Source organism: Palaemon carinicauda, chromosome 30 (genome assembly GCF_036898095.1).
Source record: "Palaemon carinicauda isolate YSFRI2023 chromosome 30, ASM3689809v2, whole genome shotgun sequence".
Taxonomy (NCBI): Eukaryota; Metazoa; Arthropoda; class Malacostraca; order Decapoda; family Palaemonidae; genus Palaemon; species Palaemon carinicauda.
Window position 1 is genome coordinate 92772134 of NC_090754.1, and position 22664 is coordinate 92794797.

General features: G+C 48.1%; 1 protein-coding gene across 5 annotated transcripts in view; it reads left to right on the forward strand.

Moving 5' to 3' along the window:
* Nucleotides 1-22664, forward strand: part of LOC137623351 (selenoprotein N-like) — a 153237-nt gene that overhangs the window by 12221 nt on the left and 118352 nt on the right. For all 5 annotated transcript variants that reach the window (XM_068354176.1, XM_068354180.1, XM_068354177.1 and 2 more), the window contains exons 2-4: nt 5464-5671; nt 18711-18868; nt 19031-19203. In XM_068354176.1, the coding sequence (XP_068210277.1) occupies nt 5497-5671; nt 18711-18868; nt 19031-19203 (506 nt within the window). In that variant the 5' untranslated portion in view covers nt 5464-5496. The remainder of the gene's footprint in view (nt 1-5463; nt 5672-18710; nt 18869-19030; nt 19204-22664) is intronic.

Sequence of the window (22664 nt, forward strand, 5' to 3'; positions counted from 1 at the left end):
CCAGCCAAGTCAACGTATACTAAGCTCGTCTTTGCAAGGTCCTCTAAGAGAGCGTTAAGGATTTTAGGAGAGTGGTTACAGTCTAAGCAGCAACTAGGAAAGACTTCCTTTATGTTTCCTCCGACTAAGCTCACTTCAAAAGCGGGCGTTTGGTATGCCACAGGAGAGGAACCAGGCTTGGGAGTACCTGCCTCTGCCCAGGCTGACTTCTCAAGTTTGGTAGACTCTCCTCGTAGAACAGCAATGAGGCGCTCTAAGGTTTGCTGGACCTTCTCAGATCTTGATCACTTCCTGAAGGGTGTATTTAGAGCCTTTGAGATGTTCAATTTCCTAGACTGGTGCCTGGGGGCCCTTAGCAAGAAGACCTCCCCTGCGGACAAGGACTCAGCCATGCTTTTAATGTCCTGCATGGATAAGGCTATTAGGGATGGATCTGGCGAGCTTGCATCAATGTTTGTGTCAGGAGTGCTTAAGAAAAGGGAGCAGCTTTGTACCTTCCTTTCCTCCAGCATCACACCTTGTCAAAGGTCTCAACTCCTTTTCGCTCCGCTCTCGAAGTTCCTATTTCCCGAAGAGCTTGTTAAGGACTTGTCTGCGGCCCTGATACAAAAGGACACCCATGATCTTGTGGCCTCATCAGCTCGTAAGACTAAGGTTGCTACCTCAGTCCCCAGGACTTATCGCACCCCAGTGGCTGATACTCCTGCTACGAGGTTTATTCCGCCCTTTCGTGGTAGAGCCCCCAGCCGAGGAAGCTCCCGTCCAGACTCTTCCAGGAGCAAGTCTAGGAAAGGTTCCAAGGCTTCTAAAGGAAAAACTGACTCTCCTCATCTCCAGACAGCAGTAGGAGCCAGACTCAAGATCTTCTGGCAAGCCTGGGAAAAGAGAGGTGCAGACGCCCAGTCTGTCAGTTGGCTGAGGGAGGGTTACAGGATACCATTCTGCCGCAAACCCCCTCTGACCACATCTCCCATCAACCTCTCTCCCAACTACAAAGAAAAGGACAAGAGGCTAGCGTTGCACCAGGAGGTGTCGCTCCTTTTACAGAAGAAGGCAGTGGTTATAGTCCGGGACCATCAATCCCCGGGCTTCTACAACCGTCTCTTTCTGGTGGCCAAGAAGACAGGAGGTTGGAGACCGGTGCTGGACGTCAGCGCGCTCAATGCTTATGTCACCAAGCAGACGTTCACGATGGAGACGACGAAGTCGGTCCTAGCAGCGGTCAGGCAGGAGGACTGGATGGTCTCGTTGGACCTGAAAGATGCTTACTTTCACGTTCCTATTCATCCAGACTCCCAACCTTTCCTGAGATTCGTTTTTGGAAAGGTTGTCTACCAATTCCAAGCCCTGTGTTTTGGCCTAAGCACAGCTCCTATGGTGTTTACGCATCTGATGAGGAATATAGCAAAATTCCTCCACTTATCGGACATCAGAGCCTCCCTTTATTTAGACGACTGGCTGTTGAGAGCCTCCACGAGTCGTCGCTGTCTGGAGAGTCTCAACTGGACTTTGGACTTGATCAAAGAACTGGGTCTGTTAGTCAATCTAGAAAAGTCTCAGCTCATTCCCTCCCAATCCATTGTGTACCTGGGAATGGAGATTCGGAGTCAGGATTTTCGGGCTTTTCCATCGGCCCCAAGGATAAGCCAAGCCCTAGATTGCATCCTGAGCATGCTGAAGAGGAGCAGTTGCTCGGTGAGACAGTGGATGAGTCTCACAGGGACCCTTTCATCGTTGGCCCTGTTCGTCGAGCTAGGGAGACTCCACCTCCGCCCTCTTCAATTCCATCTTGCAGCTCATTGGGACAAGGGTTTGACTCTCGAAGCAGTCTCTATCCCAGTCACCAAAGAGATGAAGACCACTCTCTTGTGGTGGAAGACCAATCTCCTTCTCAGGGAGGGCCTATCGTTGGCGATTCAGACCCCCAATCTTCATCTCTTCTCGGATGCATCGGACTCGGGCTGGGGCGCGACCTTGAACGGACAGGAGTGCTCGGGAACGTGGAACGAGGAACAGGAAACGCTCCACATCAACTGCAAGGAGCTACTAGCAGTTCATTTAGCCCTATTGAACTTCAAGTCCCTCCTGCTAGGCAAGGTGGTGGAGGTGAACTCCGACAACACCACAGCCTTGGCTTACATCTCCAAGCAAGGAGGGACCCATTCGAGGAGCCTATACGAGATCGCAAGGGACCTCCTCATTTGGTCAAGAAGTCTAAACCTCACCCTAGTTACGAGGTTCATTCAGGGCAACATGAACGTCTCAGCAGATCGCCTAAGCAGAAGGGATCAGGTCATTCCCACGGAATGGACCCTCCACAAGAGCGTGTGCAACAGACTTTGGACCTTGTGGGGTCAGCCGACCATAGATCTGTTTGCCACCTCCATGACCAAGAGACTTCCTTTGTACTGTTCCCCAGTTCCAGACCCAGCAGTTCATGTGGATGCTTTTCTGCTGAACTGGTCCCATCTCGACCTTTACGCATTTCCACCGTTCAAGATAATAAACAAAGTCCTTCAGAAGTTCATCTCGCACGAAGGGACACGGCTGACGCTGGTTGCTCCCCTTTGGCCTGCAAGAGAATGGTTCACAGAGGTACTACAATGGCTGGTCGACGTCCCCAGGACTCTCCCTCTAAGAGTGGACCTTCTACGTCAACCTCACGTAGACAGGTTGCACCCAAACCTCCACGCTCTTCGGCTGACTGCCTTCAGACTGTCGAAAGATTCGCTAGAGCTAGAGGCTTTTCGAAGGAGGCAGCCAGTGCGATTGCCAGAGCAAGGAGGGTATCCACTCGTAGAGTCTACCAATCCAAGTGGGAAGTCTTCCGGAGCTGGTGTAGAGCCAATGCAGTGTCCTCTACCAATACCTCTGTGACCCAAATAGCTGACTTCCTATTACATCTTAGGAATGAGAGATCCCTTTCAGCTCCTACGATTAAAGGGTACAGGAGTATGTTGGCTTCAGTTCTCCGCCACAGAGGTTTGGACCTTTCTTCCAACAAGGAACTTCAAGACATCCTTAAGTCTTTTGAGACTTCTAAAGAGCGTCGTCTACCCACTCCAGGCTGGAACCTAGACGTAGTCTTAAGGTTCCTTATGTCACCTAGGTTCGAACCTCTCCAGTCAGCTTCCTTCAAGGACCTTACCCTCAAGACTCTTTTTCTCGTCTGCCTTGCAACAGCTAAAAGAGTCAGTGAGGTTCATGCCTTCAGCAAGAACATTGGGTTCACATCCGAATCTGCAACATGTTCTCTACAGCTCGGATTCTTAGCTAAGAATGAACTTCCTTCACGTCCTTGGCCTAGATCGTTTGAAATACCTAGCCTTTCCAACATGGTAGGTAACGAGCTAGAAAGAGTTCTTTGCCCTGTCAGAGCTCTGAAATATTATCTTAATAGGTCAAAACCTATTCGAGGACAGTCAGAAGCCTTATGGTGTGCCATCAAGAAACCTTCGAGGCCCATGTCCAAAAACGGGGTTTCGTATTATATAAGGCTTCTGATTAGAGAAGCCCATTCTCACTTAAAGGAGGAAGACCTTGCTTTGCTGAAGGTAAGGACCCACGAAGTGAGAGCCGTAGCTACTTCGATGGCCTTTAATAAAAACCGTTCTCTGCAGAGCATAATGGATGCAACCTATTGGAGGAGCAAGTCAGTGTTTGCATCATTTTATCTTAAAGATGTCCAGTCTCTTTACGAGAACTGCTACACCCTGGGACCATTCGTAGCAGCGAGTGCAGTAGTAGGTGAGGGCTCAGCCACTACATTCCCTTAATCCCATAACCTTTTTTAACCTTTCTCTTGAATGCTTTTATTGTTGTTTTTATGGTTGTTACGGTAGGCTAAGAAGCCTTCCGCATCCTTTTGATTTGGCGGGTGGTCAATTCATTCTTGAGAAGCGCCTGGGTTAGAGGTTGTGTAGAGGTCCTTTAGTAGGGGTTGCAGCCCTATATACTTTAGCACCTTTGAGTTGATTCAGCCTCCTAAGAGGAACGCTGCGCTCAGTAAGGAAGACGAACTTAAAAAGAGGCAGAGTAACGGTTCAAGTCGACTTCCTTACCAGGTACTTATTATTTCATTGTTATTTTGAGATAACTGTTATATGAAATACGGGATACTTAGCTATCCTTTAATCTTGTACACTGGTTTTCACCCACCCCCCTGGGTGTGAATCAGCTACATGATTATCGGGTAAGTTTAATATTGAAAAATGTTATTTTTATTAGTAAAATAAATTTTTGAATATACTTACCCGATAATCATGATTTAATTGACCCTCCCTTCCTCCCCATAGAGAACCAGTGGACCGAGGAAAAATTGAGGAGGTGTCAACAAGAAGTACTGTAGTACCTGGCCACAGGTGGCGCTGGTGAGTACACCCCCTTCTAGTATTGTGATAGCTGGCGTATCCCTCCCGTAGAATTCTGTCGGGCAACGGAGTTGACAGCTACATGATTATCGGGTAAGTATATTCAAAAATTTATTTTACTAATAAAAATAACATTTTCTGTGGTGCTGTTTGTAGTCGTGTTCAGTGTACTACGAAAACTTCCTTAAATCGCCAGCGAAGCAATTATATAGTGTTGATTTGGCATACCAACACACTGTATGCTTGAATACACTCCTTAAACTGTATGTCAATAATCATATGTTCTGGTTTAACCTAACGCCAGTGGCCATTACAAGGTGGGCAGTTACTGCATCACCTTTCCTTCCATAAAGAACCAGTTGGTTTAGAAATTTCATAGGCATTAGTATAACCAGAATTTTTTTTATTCATAGGGCCTTTTTCCCTCCCAAGGATAAGTCTCCTATTATTTATGGGTTGGGGTGGCTGATGTGGTAATGTCCCTAACTGGTGAACGCCAGTTTGGGGTTCGAGTGCCGGTCAAACTCGTTAGTTTCTCAGGTCGCTGCAACCTCACCATCCTTGTGAGCTAACGATGGGGCATCTAGGGGAGCCTGTAGGTCTATCTGCTGAGTCATCATCAGCCATTTCCTGGCCCTTCTTGGGCCTAGCTTGGGGGTTGATTATATGTATATATGGTCAGTCTGCAGGGCAATGTCACTGTCCCTTGACTTGGTCATTCATGAGTGGCTTTTAAACCTTTAAAGGGTGATGGTTTGTATTCATTTAGGAACAGATAAATTTTAAAAGTAATTTCTTTTTCATAACTAAGCAAACCCAAGTCCTCTAAGTTACAGATATTGCCACAACTGCTCTGCAAGTCCCTGTCCTAAAGGTCACACTTGCCAGACTTGACTTGACAGGTGGCCACTTGTCGATACTGTAGTTGTAACTGATACGTTAAATTTTAATAGTTATTCCAGATTTGCGTAAGTCATAATCCAGTTGAAGGACTCAAGTTTATTTTGTTAGGAAAAATACATGCCTTCATAACTTTGATATGTATTAATGAATGTAGTACAGTAATTGAAATACAATCACTTTATTTTTACAGGTAAAACCAAGTAAAAGTCATGAGTGAATAAGAATGAGCATTTCACAATTAAATAGCGAAGATGGTACGAGTGAACTTGCAAAGAGTGAAGGTGAAACTGAAGCTTATGAAACGACATATCAGAATATGAAGGAGGATAGAAGCACTAAGGAAAATATAGAAACCCAAACAACTGTATGTAAGAGTCAGTTCTACCTTGCTGTTTTCAGTAAGTATTTTTGCGCTTGTAAATTTAGCCTTTTCAAGAAGTATTTTTAATTATAGTCGAAACAGTAAAAGCTATTTTGAATCGCTTTTTCACATATCCCAATTGTCATTTAACAATGATGCTTATTATCAGTGTTTGTTCCTTCCCGTATACAAACTTTCATCCTTCTTACAAGGGGTTACTGTATTCAGTGTGAGCTGAAATGACTTTAATCTTGAACAAGGTAGATGCGGTAAACTAGCAGAGGTAGGTGGGAAGAAACAACTGCCTGCCCAATTGCATCATGTCACTTTTGTCTTTTGGCGCAAAGTTTCAAGATGTACGTACTTATTGTTGCTCTTCCGACTGTTAGATCTTTTCTTACTTCGCTTATGATGGTGTGTGTTTGTGTGTTTTTTGGTAAAGTGACATAAGTTCCTTCAAGGATAAAAACATTTTGTCCCAAGTGTTATGTACATATAGTAGGGGAACTGCACGCAGTTATCCTACTGAAGGGCAGGACTGTATGGAGGTTCCGTACTGGAGAGGTAATGATGCCGATCAGAGAAGGTGAACTTCATTGAGCATTGCTTGGTTGGCTTGGAATTAACCTGCTTCATGAAGGAATTTCTTGTTGCAGCCTAAGTTCCGTAACTGACATACATACCAGGTAATGATGCCGATCAGAGAAGGTGAACTTCATTGAGCATTGCTTGGTTTGCTTGGAATTAACCTGCTTCATGAAGAATTAACCTGCTTCATGAAGGAATTTCTTGTTGCAGCCTAAGTTGTTCCGTAACTGACATACAAACCACGCTATTTAATAGGGGTTATTACTTTCGGCGTAGCTGAAATGACGAGCCATTAGAATTTTAACGAGGGTTTACTACCCCACCGCTAGTTAACAGGGGTAGGGAGGGTAGCTTGCTACCCCCCCCCCTCACACACACCTGTGCTTGAGCTCACTTTGCTCTCGGCTCGGGTGGTAGTCGGACGTGTCCGCTCTCACCCTCGCCTCTCTGACAGCCATTAATGCCTTATTGCTTTCTCTTCTACAGGTTTGTTTGTGAAGTTGGCCTCTGCTATCATGCGCAAGTGTCCTGGATTACCCGACCGCCCTTGTGGTACGTTTATGTCGGCGGTCGAGACAGACCCTCACACCCTTTGTCCATATTGAAGGGGCCAACGGTGTCATAGAACTAATAAGTGTGGTGAGTGGTCTACCTCCCAGTGGGAGAGGTTTTCCCGGCGACGGAAAAAGAAGTCCATGCGGGATATTTCTCCTTCGAAAGAAAGAGAAAATCCCAAGGACTCTTCTTCCGTTGCCCAAACCTCCTCCGAAGCCCCCGCTCGATCGGTTCTTCCGAGAGACAGTCGAGGGGTAGCGTAGGCCATAGTTCTGTTTCTCGACCGCGGGGTTCGGGAGAGGGCGTTGCCTCCCATAGCGAGGCAGCTCCTCCTCCTCCCCTGGGGGAGGAATTAAATATTAATGTAAACACTAATGATTTATTCCAGCTTTGGTCTTCCTTGCGGCTCGAGGGTTCCCCCTCCAAGGAAGCCTTGTTTGACATGATCCGGTTGGGTGCCGCTGTCAAGCAATTGCCGACTTTGGCAGAGGTTGATCCTCTGTCTATCGTCGACGTTGTGGTGGCAGAGGCTTTCGATGCGGTATCTTCGACCTCTGCAACTACTCAACCTGATGTAGCTGAAGGCATAGTTTCTCCCTCTGCTCAACCTTCGAGGGTGGAACTAAGTCCAACAGTCTCTCCTGCCGGTGATTCTCCCCCTCGGGGGAGTTCACTCACAGAGACTCCTCTTCGGAGGACTGCTGACGGTCAGCTCGCTGACCCTACGGCCCCCAGAGGGCGTATACAGTGTAAAGCTCGCCTCCCTCTTCGCCGGAGAGGCCTTCCTTCACCTCACAAGGGTGTGAGGAGGCGCCTCTTTTGTTCGTCATCGCCGCAGTCCGCCGCAGAGGAGCCTCTTCATCGATCTCCGACTGTTCCTGTTACAATCTCGGACCTCTCTGCTGATCGTTCGCGATCCCCTTAGGTGGAAGGTCGTCCTTACAAAGGACACCCCGACCTTCCATTTGTCAGACCTGCTGACCTGCCGTCGCCGTTCCTGGCTGCTGATGCGCTGTGGGCGCCTACCCATCCTGTTTTTTTGAAACAGGCAATGGTCCCTTCGGGGCAACAAGGGCGTATGTGTAAATTAGCGCAAACGTCCCTTACCCGCCAGCGCGCACCTGCTGCCGACGATCCTGATAAAGCGCATCAGCGCTCACCTGCGCGCCAGCGCTCACCGTTACGTGATGTTCCTGCTAAAGCGCGCCAGCGTGTCACTGCGCGCCTTCGACCTTCTGCGCGCCATCGTTCTCCTGCGCGCCATCGTTCTCCTGCGCGCCAACGATCTCCTGCGCGCCCATGATCTTCCGATCTGGGCGCAGTAGGGAAGTTTAATGATTCCCCTGCTCGTCAGCACTCGCCAGCACGCTTTCGCGCACAGTCACCCATACGCGCCCACGAGGATGCGTGCCATCCCTCGCGCCCACGCTCATCTCCCCAGCCTGTTGTGCGCACACATGCTCGCCCAACGGTATCATCGCCCGCACGGGCTCTTCATCCTGATCCTGCGCGTGAACATTCATCCTCGCGCGCACGAGCGCGCAAACTACCTTCTGCGCACCCTCTGGGGTCTCCGGCACGCGCTCCTACGCGCCATCGCCCTTGCGCGCACGCGCGCCAACAGTCCCCCGCGCTCGACCCTGGGTATTTCCCATCGCGCGAGCGCCAATACCCTCCCACGCGCGAGGCTGCAAGACAACGCGCGGCAGAGCAGCCGTCAGCCAGCAGCCTTGGTTTGGGGCACTGATCAGAGCGGTCGTGCAGGCGTTTAAGCCTATTCTCTCTGACCTGGGCCACAAATCCTTGGCAACTTCTACTCCCCTGAAGAGGAAAAGAGGAGTTTCAGACATGGTAACTTCTCCGAAGGCAAAGCTGACTCCTCGTAAGTCTTTGAGGCAGGCCTCCTCACCCCCCCAGACTTTTTCTCCCTCCCCTTCGGACAAAGACTTCCCGTCCTCAGGGGAGTCGGGAGTCACGTGAGGTGAGGTGTTCCCCCATCGCCCCAATGAGGGAAACCCCACCTCGCGCTGGAAAGTCTTCTCGGGTAGGGGTGGAGAAGAGCCTACCCCCGTCGTTGTTGGAGTCTTGCATCCCTCCCAGGAGGGAGTCGAAGGACTCCAAGACAGTACCAAAGTCTTCTCCAAGACTTAGACCGGAGCCAGCCAGTCATTCGGAGAACATCCGCGAGTCTCCCCAAGAAGAGCCTTTGGGGACAGGAGACTTCGCTGCTAGTCGTTCAGGAGGAGAGCTGCGTTCTGGGAGGTTCTGACCCTTATGAGGACTCTCAATGGATTTGCTGACCCAGAGATTCCTCCTCGTGAGGGCAAAGACACGGTCTTGGACCGAGTGTTTGGGACTCAAAAACCCTCGAAGGCCAGTGCGGCTTTGCCCTGGTCTCAAGAGGTTAAGAGTGCCAGGGACAAGATCGAAGTCCAACTCTCCGAGCTTGCCTCCTCCAGCCGAACCAGCGCCGGCAACAAGCTCCTCCCACCTCCTCGTGTACAGCAGAGGAGGTACTTTGATATTGTAGAGGAGCCTTGTTTAGCTCTTCCCCTTCACCATTCGTTGGAAGAGCTTACCAGGGGAGTCCCTCTTGAGAGACACTCCAATTGGCAGGTCTCATTCTCGGCAACTGAGATCCTGAGCCAGGGGAAGGTGGCGAAGTGTGCCATGCAGGCCACTTCGTGGCTGGATATCTGGCTAGGGACCTTAGGCATCCTGATACGTTCGGAGGATTTATCCAAAGAACGTACCAGGAAGGCTATGGAGACCTTTTTACTCTCAGGCACTAGCACGATCGAGTTTCTAGCCCACCAAGTCTCGAACTTGTGGGCTAACACCATCTTGAAACGTCGAGATGCGGTGTCTGAGAGGTTCCATCAAAAGGTCCCTAACACTGAGATCAGCAGGCTCAGACATTCTTCCGTGATGGGAACGAACCTGTTTGAGCCTAGGGACGTGGAGCAGGCCGCTGAGAGGTGGAGGAAGTCCCACCAAGACTCCCTCCTACAAAGGGCTCTGACATCTAAGCCCTATAAACCTCCAGCACCCCAGCAGCCACGCCCTACCAAGACCACGAAACCGGCAGCGGCAGCGAACACAGTGGTGTCTAAGCCCTTTTCTGTCAAGGACAAGAAAGGCAAGAAGTTCTCCAGGGGAGGGAAGAATCCTAGAGGGAGCGGACAAGGCCGCAAACGCTAGGATTGGCAGTCCCCCTGCATGTCCACCAGTTGGGGGGGGATGCCTACAAAGTTGCGCAAACAGGTGGCAGCAACTCTGGGCCGATTCCTGGACGATTTCCGTAATCAGTCAGGGATATCGCGTCCCGTTCACAACATCTCTACCTCCCCTGACGACGAATCCAGTGTCGTTGAGCTCCCTTGCTATGGGATCAGCAAGAGGGCAAGCCCTTCGGGCAGAGGTCCAGACCATGTTGAAGAAGGGTGCTCTCCAAGAGGTCCTCGACCGGTCTCCAGGCTTCTTCAGTCGACTCTCGTGTAAAGAAGGCGTCTTGAGGCTGGAGACCAGTCATCGACCTCTCGGCTCTGAACAAGTTTGTCAAGCAAACTCCGTTCAGCATGGAGACCGCAGACACTGTCAGACTTGTAGTGAGACTGCAAGACTTCATTTGTACACTGGATCTGAAGAACGCGTACTTCCAGATCCCAGTCCATCCGTCTTCAAGGAAGTACTTAAAATTCAGCCTAGACAACAAGGTTTACCAGTTCAAAGTGCTGTTTCGGTCTCTCCACAGCACCACAGGTTTTCACCAGAGTGTTCACCCTAATATCGTCGTGGGCACACAGGATCGGCATCCGTCTCCTCTGTTATCTGGACGACTGGCTGATCCTAGCAGACTCGGAGTCATCCCTTCTTCAACACCGAGACAAACTTCTGGGACTTTACCAGGATCTGGGGATCATGGTAAATCTCGAGAAGTCCTTTCTGCTTCCCACTCAAAGACTGGTATATCTAGGCATGATCATAGACACCAATCTCCACAAAGCCTTCCCATCAGACGACAGGATAGAAGGGCTGAGGAGAGTCGCAAGCCCTTTCCTCAGACGAGAAGAACTTCCAGCCCAATCGTGGTTACGTCTCCTCGGTCACCTCTCATCTTTGGCTTGTCTAGTTCCCAACGGTCGCCTCAGGATGAGATCCCTCCAGTAGCGACTCAAGTCCCGGTAGAATCAAGGTTACGATTCCCTGGACGTCATGATCCCTATGGGACCTGCGGAACAGACGGACCTCCAGTGGTGGGGGACAGACGAGAACCTACGAAGAGGAGTGGATCTTCTCGTCCTCCCCCCGGATTTGATGCTGTTTTCGGACGCCTCAAAGAAAGGGGGGGGGGGTGGCCACGTTCTGCACCACAGGACCTCAGGCCTGAGGTCATAATCAGAAAAGTGCCTCCATATAAATCTTCTAGAGATGAAGGCCATCTTCCTGGCCCTTCAACAGTTCCAACAATACCTGGCGGGTCACTCTGTGGTGGTGATGAGCGGCAACACCACAGTAGTGGCTTACATCAACAAGCAAGGAGGTACCTTTTCGAAGCAGCTATCCCATCTCGCAATAGAGATACTGAGATGGACCGAAGTCCACTCAATTCCACTATCGGCACGTTTCATTCCAGGCAAGAGGAATGTGCTCACTGACAATCTAAGCAGAGCGTCTCAGATAGTGAGTACCGAGTGGTCTTTGGATCATCTAGTAGCCAACAAAGTCCTGACTTTGTGGGGTTCCCCGACTGTGGATCTGTTCGCGACAGCGTTGAACTTCAAACTTACGCTGTACTGCTCCTCAGTCCCGGATCCCAAGGCACTCTGGCAAGATGCCTTCCAACAATGGTGGGACATCATCGACGTGTACGTCTTTCCCCCATTCTGTCTGATGAGGAGGGTGCTCGACAGACCAGAATATCGGTCAATCTTTCAATGACCCTCATAGCTCCGCTATGGCATCATGCGTAATGGTTTCCGGACCTTCTGCAACTCCTAACGGAACTTCCGAGAGAACTCCCTCCGCGACACGAGCTACTCAAACAACCACATGCCAACATCTTCCACAAAGCCGTAGCTTCGCTACAACTTCACGCCTGGAGACTATCCAGCATCTCCTCGCTGAGAGAGGATTTTCGCAACAAGTTGCGACTAGGATGTCTGGACATCTGCGAAAGTCATCCGCATCTGTCTACCAGGCAAAGTGGAAAGTCTTCTGTGGTTGGTGTCGTGGAAGGGGTATCTCTCCACTCGAGATGCCAATATTCCAGCAATAGCGGAGTTCCTCGTGTATTTGCGGGAAGAAATGCGCCTTTCAGTCTCGGCGGTGAAAGACTATCACTCAGCCTTAAGTCTAGCCTTCAGGCTCAAAGGAATGGACATTTCTTCCTCCCTGGAACTTTCCCTACTCATACGAAGTTATGAACTTACCTACCCTCAGTCGGAAGTGAGACCTCCTCCATGGAACGTGGTTCGAGTTCTCAGGTCTCCTAAGAGACCTCCCTATGAACCATTACGCCAGGCTTCAGATCACCACCTAACTTGGAAGACGGTGTTCCTGGTAGCTTTGGCCTCGGCCAAGCGGGTCAGTGAACTTCATCGTCTCTCATATGGCATCGCCCATTCAAGGGGATGAAGGGAGGTAACGTTCAAATTCGTCCCTGAGTTTATTGCTAAGACTCAGAATCCGGGGGTGCCGGACCCTCGGTTCGACTCTTTCCAGATTTCGAGTCTTCGTTCTGTAACAGATGACCCAGACCATCTCCTACTGTGTACAGTAAGGAGTCTGAGGCTATATCTCAAAAGAATGGCTGCAGTCCGTCCCCAGGTGCAGGCATTGTTTGTGAGCACTGGGAGGACTAAGAGGAGGGTCACCAAGAACACCATCTTGGCATGGATTTGTAGGGTGATTCATCTGTCCCTGAATCCAGACCCTCCTCCGTCACGTCACCCTAGAGCACATGATGTCAGGGGCGTAGCTAGGTCCCTGGCCTTCAAGAAAAATTTCTCAGTGACGCAGGTTCTTTAAGCTGGGGTGTGGAAGCGTCAAACGACCTTCACAGCCCACTGCAAGACGTGACCCACAGGAGGCTCGATACGTTTTCTATCGGCCCTGTGGTGGCTGCACAACAGCTGGTTTAAAACCTCAGGCTCCTTAGTGGACAAGTAGCAGAAGGTTGAGGGCATTGTTACCCGGTCTTAGTCTGCATGAATGAAAAGGTTTGTCTGGCCCTTATTCTTTTCTTCATCTTCCCCGATCTTGGGGAAAGCAGCATCCTGGGTTCTCTGCACAGCTGACCTCAAACCACTGCAGGTAAACCATGTTTCCTTGTGTTCCTAGTATTAAGCTAATACTGTCATGTCCCCATACCCTGACGAGGTGGTATTGGGAGAATCTTAGTCTAAAGTTTCCATCTAAAGGACTACAGGTGAACTTCCTAGACGAGTCACACTTTATACCTTCACACACAGCTTACGTAGGCCGCAGTCCTTGCGTAGTAAGGTTCTAGCGAGGTGCAGGGACTCCTTATTGTTGAGTGCTGACACTCTTAAATATTGAGTCCCCGGGCAAAGCCAAAAGCCAGTACTGGCCGGGACTTTCCACCCTTCCTAATGGGTGAGTCACCCCTATTAAATAGCGTGGTTTGTATTCCAGTTATGGATCAAATGACAAATTCATAGATAATTTGTATTTTTCCTAACTATACAAACCTTAGCTCTTTAATCAAACTTGCCCGCCACCCCTATCCCCCTTGAAGTCCTACCTCTAAGCAAAGTGAGCTTAAGCACAGGGGTGTGTGAGAGGGGGGGGGGGGTTAGCAAGCTACCCTCCCTACCCCCCCCCCTCTAACTAGCATTGGGGTAGTAAACCCTCGTTAAAATTCTAATGGCTCGTCATTTCAGCTACGCCGAATGTAATAACCCCTATTAAATAGCTAAGGTTTGTATAGTTAGGAAAAATACAAATTATCTACGAATTTGCCATTTTTGGCTCTTTTCTTCGTGTTCTATAGTGATCTTTGTCATCTGTCAGGCATGCCTGACTGGCCTCCAAGTTTGATGTCTCAGAAGCACAATCCGAGTTTATGTCAGCCGGGATGGTGGCAAAGATCTGGTTGCGAACTCTAGCCAAACAGTGTAGAGCAGTAATCTGATGTAGTGCAGAACAGCTGGTAGGACTGTCCCTTAATCAGTTTTCTGCTTTCAGAGGTTAGAGTTACAGTTCATCATATGATTCTGTTATATATCTACCTCAGAACATGAAGATCCCATTGGGGAGTAGCTGATGTGATCTATGGTCTGGCGCAAACTCAGTACATTACACAGTATATATGCTGGTATACCGAAGATAAAAAACAGATGTGTTAGACCTTTTTATTACTGTAGCACCACTTGTGTCATGACAAGGATAGGCAAATGGAAACCAGGAATATTCATCAATGACAGTTGGGATGTACTGGTTCCTATTTGTGCTGGTTGTAAGTGGTCCTTTATAAGCCACGTCGGTAATGTAATACAAGTCATCCACAGAGTAAAAGGATTTTGGAGACTAAAAGTTGCAGATGTTGCTGGGGATAGGGTGTTGTGATCGAATGGGCATGAGATTGTGCCAGCAGGTATGCTGTTGCAACCCGGCCTAAACTTGATTGTGCAGGACAGTGGTGACCACTCAATCTTTCAACATAGAATCTTTTCATTCTTGACTTAGCTGCCCACCCTGTTGTTACACATAAAGGCCATTGTATGTTGGTCGTTAAATAATAAGGGGAAGAAGCAGCTCCAATCATTATGTGCTGGCCAGACAACTGATGCTGGTTAGCTATGTGACAGAGTGCCTTACTAATAGACTATGCTGAGCTTAGAAGCAACTCCTCCATCGTCCTTAGAAGGGAGAGGATGGGTCAAAGCCTTCCATTCACATTATTCTTGATGTCTGGTCTGACAATTACGACGTCATGTAGTTCATGCTGGTCAAGGCCCTAACAGCTTCTACATCCCAATGTTTGGTCGTTAGCAAGTTTTGGAGTCTCCTTCTTTGCGCACATACAGGAGAATGCAAAAGGTATTTTTATTGGTTCCAGCACAATGCAAATCCTTTTGCTCTTTACTATGGATATATTACATCGGCGAAAGCTGACACTAACCATAAACTTTTTAGCGAGGTATAACAACATACTGCTGGTTAGCAGGGGTTCGACCAGCCACCCCACTTACACACACCGGTTATATGATGTCACTTTTGCTGGCAATTTACTTTCATTCTTTCTGTTTTTTGGGGAGTGTTTGTATTATGATGGATTGCTAACATGCAGGTGTGTCCTGGAATTAAAGGTCACTTTTGCAGCACCTTCATGTCTGCTCAGGATACAGGCCCTCATGCTCTTTGTCCTGCTTGCAGACATGACTCCTGCTCATAGGAGTTTTCTTGTGCTGAGTATTGGGAGTGGTCGTCCTTCCAGTGGGAGCATTTCAGTAGGCGACGGAAGAAGTCTGAAGGGGATTTTTATACTTTGGGGTCTTCCTTGAAGTCGAAGAAGACATGACCTCTCACTCCAAATCGGTCTCCTCAGGATGACAAACGAGTAAGAGTGATGACTTTTTTACCCCTGGACAACCCTTACGTGCGTAGGACTCAGTCACTTCCCCTAGCAAAGCGTAAGGAATGGCTTTTGGAGGTGCTACAGTTGGGGCTATAGTGGGAGCACACATCTGCCTCCCCAGGATTTGACCACGGAATTCCCCTTCAAGACTCTGGGGGTGGTTGACCCTTCAGAGCTTCTCGTACCTTTAGCTGCAGCATCCTCTGCAACTGCTCTTCCACCTAAGCAGTTGCAGGCTGGGGCTCTTTGAAGGCCCTACCAGTTAGGTTATCTTTACAAGGTGTACCTGGAAGCTAATTACAGTCAAACTTCTGAGCTTGCTCATTATGCTGCACACTCTCAACCTGAGTTCGCTCAGCGTGCTGAGGTCAGGCAGAATAAGAAGTGTCTCGCTTCTCCCCACCTCCGGTGTTGAGCATCTTTTTCTTTTACAAGTTAGGCCCTCCTCCCCTGAGTGCCCCCCCCCCCCCCAAAGGGTTTCAGAAATGAGCACTTGGTCCAGCTCTTCAAAGCAAGATGACGATGCAGCGCACAGACTGTTCGCAGTCCCAGCCCCTCGCCGTTGTGCCCTACTTCTGCACTTTGTACGGCTAGGCACTTCAGGATATCTGCCTCGGGCTTCTTTCCCTTACGGGGAAGAGCCTGCTTTTCCTGCTTTAGGGCAGTGCACAGGAAAGCCTTTTTAGCCTTTCTCACCTCCATTAGAGCACTATCTTTCTTCAGTAGAAGCAAGCAAGGCTACTTGCCAACCTCCTGCAGGAGCACAAGACGAGTGATCGTGTTTTGATTAACCCAGTTTCGACACACGAACATAAAGACCCTAGTCATGTGAGAGTCTTGCACAATGTTGCTGACCCAGTCACTGAACGTTAGCCTAGTAAGCTGGCAAGCTCCTTACGCTGATGAAGGTCTGCACTCAGCTTTTGTGGCACGCTCACATCCCCATAGTGAGTCTGATGCACTACTTTGGTTACATGTGTTGCACTCTCCTTCATGGGTTACTTCAGTAGCATGTGCGTGCTCACCTTGACACACTACTTCAGTGGAGTATGTTCACTCACCTGTTCTTGCTACTTTGGTGGTGTGTACATGCTCACCCTTACGACTACCACATCTCATTATTTTGCATACTACATCATCTATTCGTGGGCGTCCTTCTTTGGGTTCGCCCGCAGAGGATTTTAAATGCCCACACTCTTGCCGCGCCTCAGTGGTTTCCTTCATTCGCAAAAGACATGCCTTGGCTTGTGGAGTTAGTAAAGGCTGTTATGCAGGCGCACCTGTAGTGCTTGTTTTGGGTACTCCCCGTATCCCTCTTGAAGTGTCTGAGGCTTCTGAGACTACCAATCTTACTGTCCCGTGCCCTTCATCTCCTCAGAGGCGGTTGTACAGGTATCAGAAATACCTGGACTCTAAGACCTCTCACTCCGGTTTTGATCCTGATAGGGAAAGATTGGGTATTGTCCCAATAAATCCTCTTAAGTAGAGAAGGCAACAGCGGGCACGCCTCCCTTAGTGAATACTCTGCACCAGAAACCAGCAAGGGCTCAAGATCTCCAGGAGAGATCGCGTTCACGCACAATTACCTTCTGTCACAAATAGAAATAGTTCTTACCGAACCATCTGCCCCTCCCCTGAAGCCAGCTGCAACCACCTTAGTGCCTCTGCAGATTTCACAACCAGCAAAGGTCCCATGTTAGGAGTTATCATCACTCCTTGCGCCCTTCACAAGCCAGCCCTGAGAGAGGAAGGATACGAAGACCCTTCCTAAGAACTGTCCTTCAAAACCCGAGGCTCCAGATCCTTGGAAGGGTACTCGTGGTTCGGTTCCAGCCTCAACAAGCTGGAGGAGCATAGTTTCCCTTCTAAGTCTCAAGTCCCTAGCCTGGGCTCCTATGGGTGTGAGCTTGGGACTGGATGATGGATCTGACTATTCTGACGATGTGCTGCCCATGTTTGCCAATCCAAAGATCTCGCCTTTAGAGCAGGAGTCAAATCATGCCTTCCTACAATTCCTTTCCTGCATAAAGACAATCACCTCCTTTGCCTACCCTTCTGAGATAAAGGATACGGCATTGAATCTCCTTTATGAGACTCACAGACCCACCAAAACTAGGGTAGTCTTGGCCTGGTCTAGGGGTGAAGGGGGCCAAGTAGAGTGCCTTTGCTCAGGTGACGGGAGTATCTCAGTCCCTCTGGGCAGTGAACTAGTCTAACTTACTTCCACCATATGCTCGACAGAGGAAATTATACAAGATCATAGATGACGATCCCTTGCCTTTACCGTTAGATCTAGCTATATTTGCTCTCACTCATAATTTAACCCTAAAGAAGCTGACTGCACTACCGGTGATGTTTTTGGCCGCAGAGGATGCAAACATGGTGCTGGTTGCAAAATGTTCTTTGCAAGACACTTCGTGGATAGGGTACTTCCGTAATGAGGACTTTTCTAAAGAGCAGAAATGGGAAGCAATATCCACCTTTTTGCTTTCTGGTGCTAGGGCAGTTGAGTTCCTCATGCACAACAGTGTTAACCAGTGGTCTAACTGGATTTTGAAAAGGCGAGACTTTGTCTTTTCAAAATTTCAGAGGCAAGAGCCAAGGAAAGAAGCACTCGAGCTACGCAAAACGTTGATGGAGGGTCCTTCCCTCTTTAATGCTTAATGCTGAAGACATCGACGAAGTTGCCGAGTGCTGGAGGAAAGCAAGTCATGACTTCCTTCTGCATAGGGTAATGACATCATGCCCTTGCTCCTCGGCAGCACCCATGCAGAGAGCTTCCCTGGTTAACTGCCAAGGACATAAGAGAGGGTCTAATGCTCCTAAGCAGCCCACCTTTAGGAAGCAAGACCCTTAGCACCCTTTTCAAGGAAGAGGTGCTCGATGTAGATGGGGTTGCTACCGCTAGGGAGGGTATTCCTTCTACCCATTCACTGGTGGGAGGATGTCTACAGAGCAGGGGCTAAAGATGGATGGCACACACAGCCAAACCTTTGAAACTTGTAATTTTTCTAAACTTCCTGCCTTAACCACCCGACTCAGTATAAATGTTAAAATTGATGTGATGCAGTAGGCTTGTCTCCCCCCACCTTCCTCCCGCTAAAATTATTTACTGTACCTTATTAAAGATTCAGTGGCCATTCCAGCTCACGCTGAAGACATTCCTATTTTAAAGGAATCAGATTTGTATATCAGGGAAAATTACAAAATACTGTAAAAATGTGATTATTATTATAATGCTTGTTAACAGTATATAGTTGGCTTATACAATACAGTATATGTATTTAGTAGCTGCAGATCGTGTAGTAGTAATTTAATTATGCTCTTTCAGGTGTAGCTGTAGGCATTGTATGTCTCTGGTTTCAAGGTCGTCCTTATGAACCTCAGATTGGTATTTCTAGTCAATCTAGTGAATATAATGTTGTCACCTTGAAAACATACTTCGTGCCTCTGGATCCCAATGCTTTTATGAGCTTTATAGATAGTAAAGTAGGACATGAAATTTTCTTTCTATATGAATTATATGACGTATGATTGTACATTTTGTTGCTTGTGTTAGTGTAAATATTGTCATGCTTTAAGGGCATTTTGGCCCATGCTTCATCATTTAAAGAAATTCATTTGGAAAGGTGAACATTGTCTATTTTTCAGGAATCAAAATCAAGTTTACATGGCATACTAAACTGGAAGAGTGCATGTGTCTCATGGAAATGGGTCCATCATCAGTATTTTGTCCCACTGCTTCCACCTGGTGGAATATCCAAATCACCAGAATATGTTTGGAGGCTTTTGCCAGATGTAACATCACCAGATGTCATGTATAGGTACTGTAATCATTTATCAGGCCATTTCAATTGTGTATTGTTTTTTTCACATTGCATTATCAGACTCTGTATAATGATATCATCATTAAGCATTCCATGCCTTTATCTTCATATTACCTAAAAATGGGTAAATCTTTCATAAGTTGATAAAAGATATGGTAGCATGGGAGAAGTAAGAGGCAAATAACATGTGACATTATTAACAAAATTTATATCTTGATGCTAAATCAAAGTTGTTTGTTGAGTTACTGTAATGTCATTGGTGGTGGTTGATTTTCTTTTGAATGATTACTATTGTTTTGCATCAAATACAGAAATCTGCTTGCTTTTTCACTAATTCAAGGAAGTTTGTTCATTTCATCCTATGTTTACAGTAGGTGAAATTGACTTGGTCCTACACAAATACAAAATCTTATTTGTTCCGTAACTGAAATACAAACCATGCTATTTAATATGGGTTATTACTTATGCGTAGCCGAAATGACGAGCCATTAGAATTTTAACGAGGGTTTACTACACCCATCGCTATTTAGCGGGGGGGGGGGGTGGTAGGGAAGGGTAGCTTGCTTAAACTCCCCCCCCCCCCACACACACACACACACACACACAACTGTGTGATGAGCTCACTTTTACTTTGGCTCGGGCGGTGAGCAGACGTGTCCGCTCTCGCCCTCGCTTTTTGACAGCCATCAATGCTTTTTGTCTTTTTATTTACTTTTTCTTATACTTGTAATATATATACAGTATAAACATTCTTAATTTTGTGTATATTTTTTTATGTATAGAAATGTAGTAAGTTTTCTTTTCAGTGTTTGTGCTGTGTGGTAGTGTACGACAACGACACCGGTAGTGCTAGGCCACCGCGGTTTCTCGTCATGGGGCGCGGCCTCTTCCCCCTTGGTCCTTCGGTCGTTTCCTTCGGCTTTCCGTTAATTCGTCCGCCGTGGGGAATCGTCATCGCTGGACTTTCTTCATTCATCTTTTATCTTCGCTGTTCCTCCTTTCCTACAGGGAACTTGGATTCTCAGCGAAGGGAATGTGGGAGTTTAGTTTGACTACGTTCTCTCTCTCTACTCGAGGTCGTTCACCCTTTACTACTACTACGTACTACTAAGGAAACTTCTTTCCCGTTGCGGGCTGAGTTGCTTTTCCGTTTTTATTTGCCTCAATTATTTTTATGAAATCTAATTGTATTTTTAACTTTTCAGCTTCTAGGGAACACTTCCCTTTGGGGTTCAGTGGTTCTTACTATTTGTGAACATTCGAAAATCAGTTACAAATTTATAATTGTTATAATTCTGTTTTTAAATATTAAACTTAGCCGGTGAATATATAATAGCTGACGTCTCGAACGGCTCGACAGATACCAAAAACTCGCGAGCGATCGCCATGAAGGTTGCGGGTGTGACCACCAGCGCCGACTATCGGCCAGATACGGCATATACTTGTCAAGGTCTCCAGTTCTTCTCTGTCGGTCTTGTCGACAAGTTGGTTCCGCTCGCTGATGACCTTGAGTTTTCGACCTTTTTGGTGAAGTACTTTATTTTGGTTGTTTTTGAGCTTTCGCTGTGACAGGTGTTTTTTCTTCAATTAAACTCTTGAAACCCTTTTTTTGGCTAGTGTTTATTGTTGATGACTTTGGTTTTGACTTGGATTTTCTCTGATTGTTCAATATGGCTGACCCTTCTCCTATCCCTGGACCTAAATTTCGCAAGTGTGCGAGGGATTGCAACAAAAGTCTTCCCAAGGCCTCTATCGACCCACATACCGTTTGTTCTAATTGCCGGGGTAAATCCTGCCAATTAGGAGATCGGTGTGATGAGTGCGTGGTCTTGTGGGAATTCGACTGGCTTGAATATGACAAATATACTCGTAAGCTGGAGAGAGATAGGGTGAGGAGAAGCTCCTCTAGGTCGTTGGAATTTTCCTCCTCCCATGCCCCTGAACCTAATCCTTCCCCTGTAGTAGTTGTTCCTGAACCCCCTACTAGCACTCATGAACCATCCATGCGGGATATGTTTCTTGCGATTCAAGCTTTAGGCGAAAAAGTTGAGTCCTTAGCATCGGACCGTAACCAACTCATGTCAGATGTTAAGTTGTTGAAGTGTCAGAGTGGTAAAACAGAAAATCGTAGTGAGAAAGTGATAAGTGCGCAAAGTGTATTTAGTGTTGCGACCGAGGGTTCGTCTGTTCGTGCTTGTCGCTCCCCTAGTCCGAGACCTCTTTCAGGCTCCCCTGCACCAGGGAGAAGTAATGTCGTAGGACTTAAGGGGACGGGAGGCTTTAACCAACGTACAGACGTTCCCTCTTTGGTATCGGACGTTTCTCGTCAAGATCGCCCTTACCATAAGACGGGTGAGACTGTGTTCTCCTCGTCATCCGAAGACTTATCGCACAAGAAACCTTGGCGCAAGGTTTCTAGACCCTTGAAGCGAAAGTCAGTCCCTTCAGTAGCCATTGGGACAGCTCTGACCTTTTGCAGTCGTCGGAAGACTGTTCGCCTATTAAGCGCAAGCGTAACACGGGGTCCGAGGGTCGCGGTAAAGGCAATGTTTTGCCAACACAGACGTTACCGACGTCACGGCCCGTTCCGACTCCCGTTGATCCGAAGTGGGTTGACCTGCGGGACATGCAGACTAAGCTTGCCTCCCTTATGGAAGAGTATGACGTTGAGCAGGTTTGCGATGATCCTTTGCTTTCGAGTCGCCTTGAACGAGACTCTGGCCGTCAGCCACCCAAACGAGTATTTACTCGTCCGTTTGACGTTAGTGCTGACGTTTCTAGTACTTTGAAACGTGATGTCAGTAGTTTTTCACGTCAGTCACGTGACGTGGATCCTCCCTTGCTGCAGTCTCGTATTGACGTTCAGCCGCTGCCGCCGCAGCCCCGCACTGACGTTCGCCGACCGGCTCCGTTGCCTCGACGTGACGTTGAGCGTCAGTCACCGCAGTCGGAGGTTGTTTTGCCTGCTCAGTCTATGCAGTCAAGGCAGTTCCGAAGTGACGTTGAGCGTCAATCAACTTCAGCTGTTGTTGTTGGTCAGTCACAAGGATTTCAGTCCTTTCAGCAGCGGCGTGACGTCTCTTCCTCTACTGCTACTGCTGCTCCTTTGCTTGTTGACATTGCCTGTCAAGCGTTGCCACCGCGGCAGGTCTCTCCTATTCATGAGACTCGGCAATTGTCGGACGAGGTTCCGTCAGATGAGGAAGTTGCTGATCCCCCTCCAACTGATATTCCTTTGGGGACTTTGTCAGACGGAGAGGAGCCTAAAGCTGCTCAGCCCTCTATGGATTTTTAAAAAATCATGCTGATTTTTAAGGATCTGTTTTCTGACCATTTTGTAACTGCTGCTCCTCGTTCGCCTCCGTCAGAGTTTACGCTAGGCCTAGCTACTTCGACGCCGTCGTTTACTAAGCTAGTGCTCTCTCGCTCTTCTAAGAGAGCTTTGCGTTTGCTAGGCG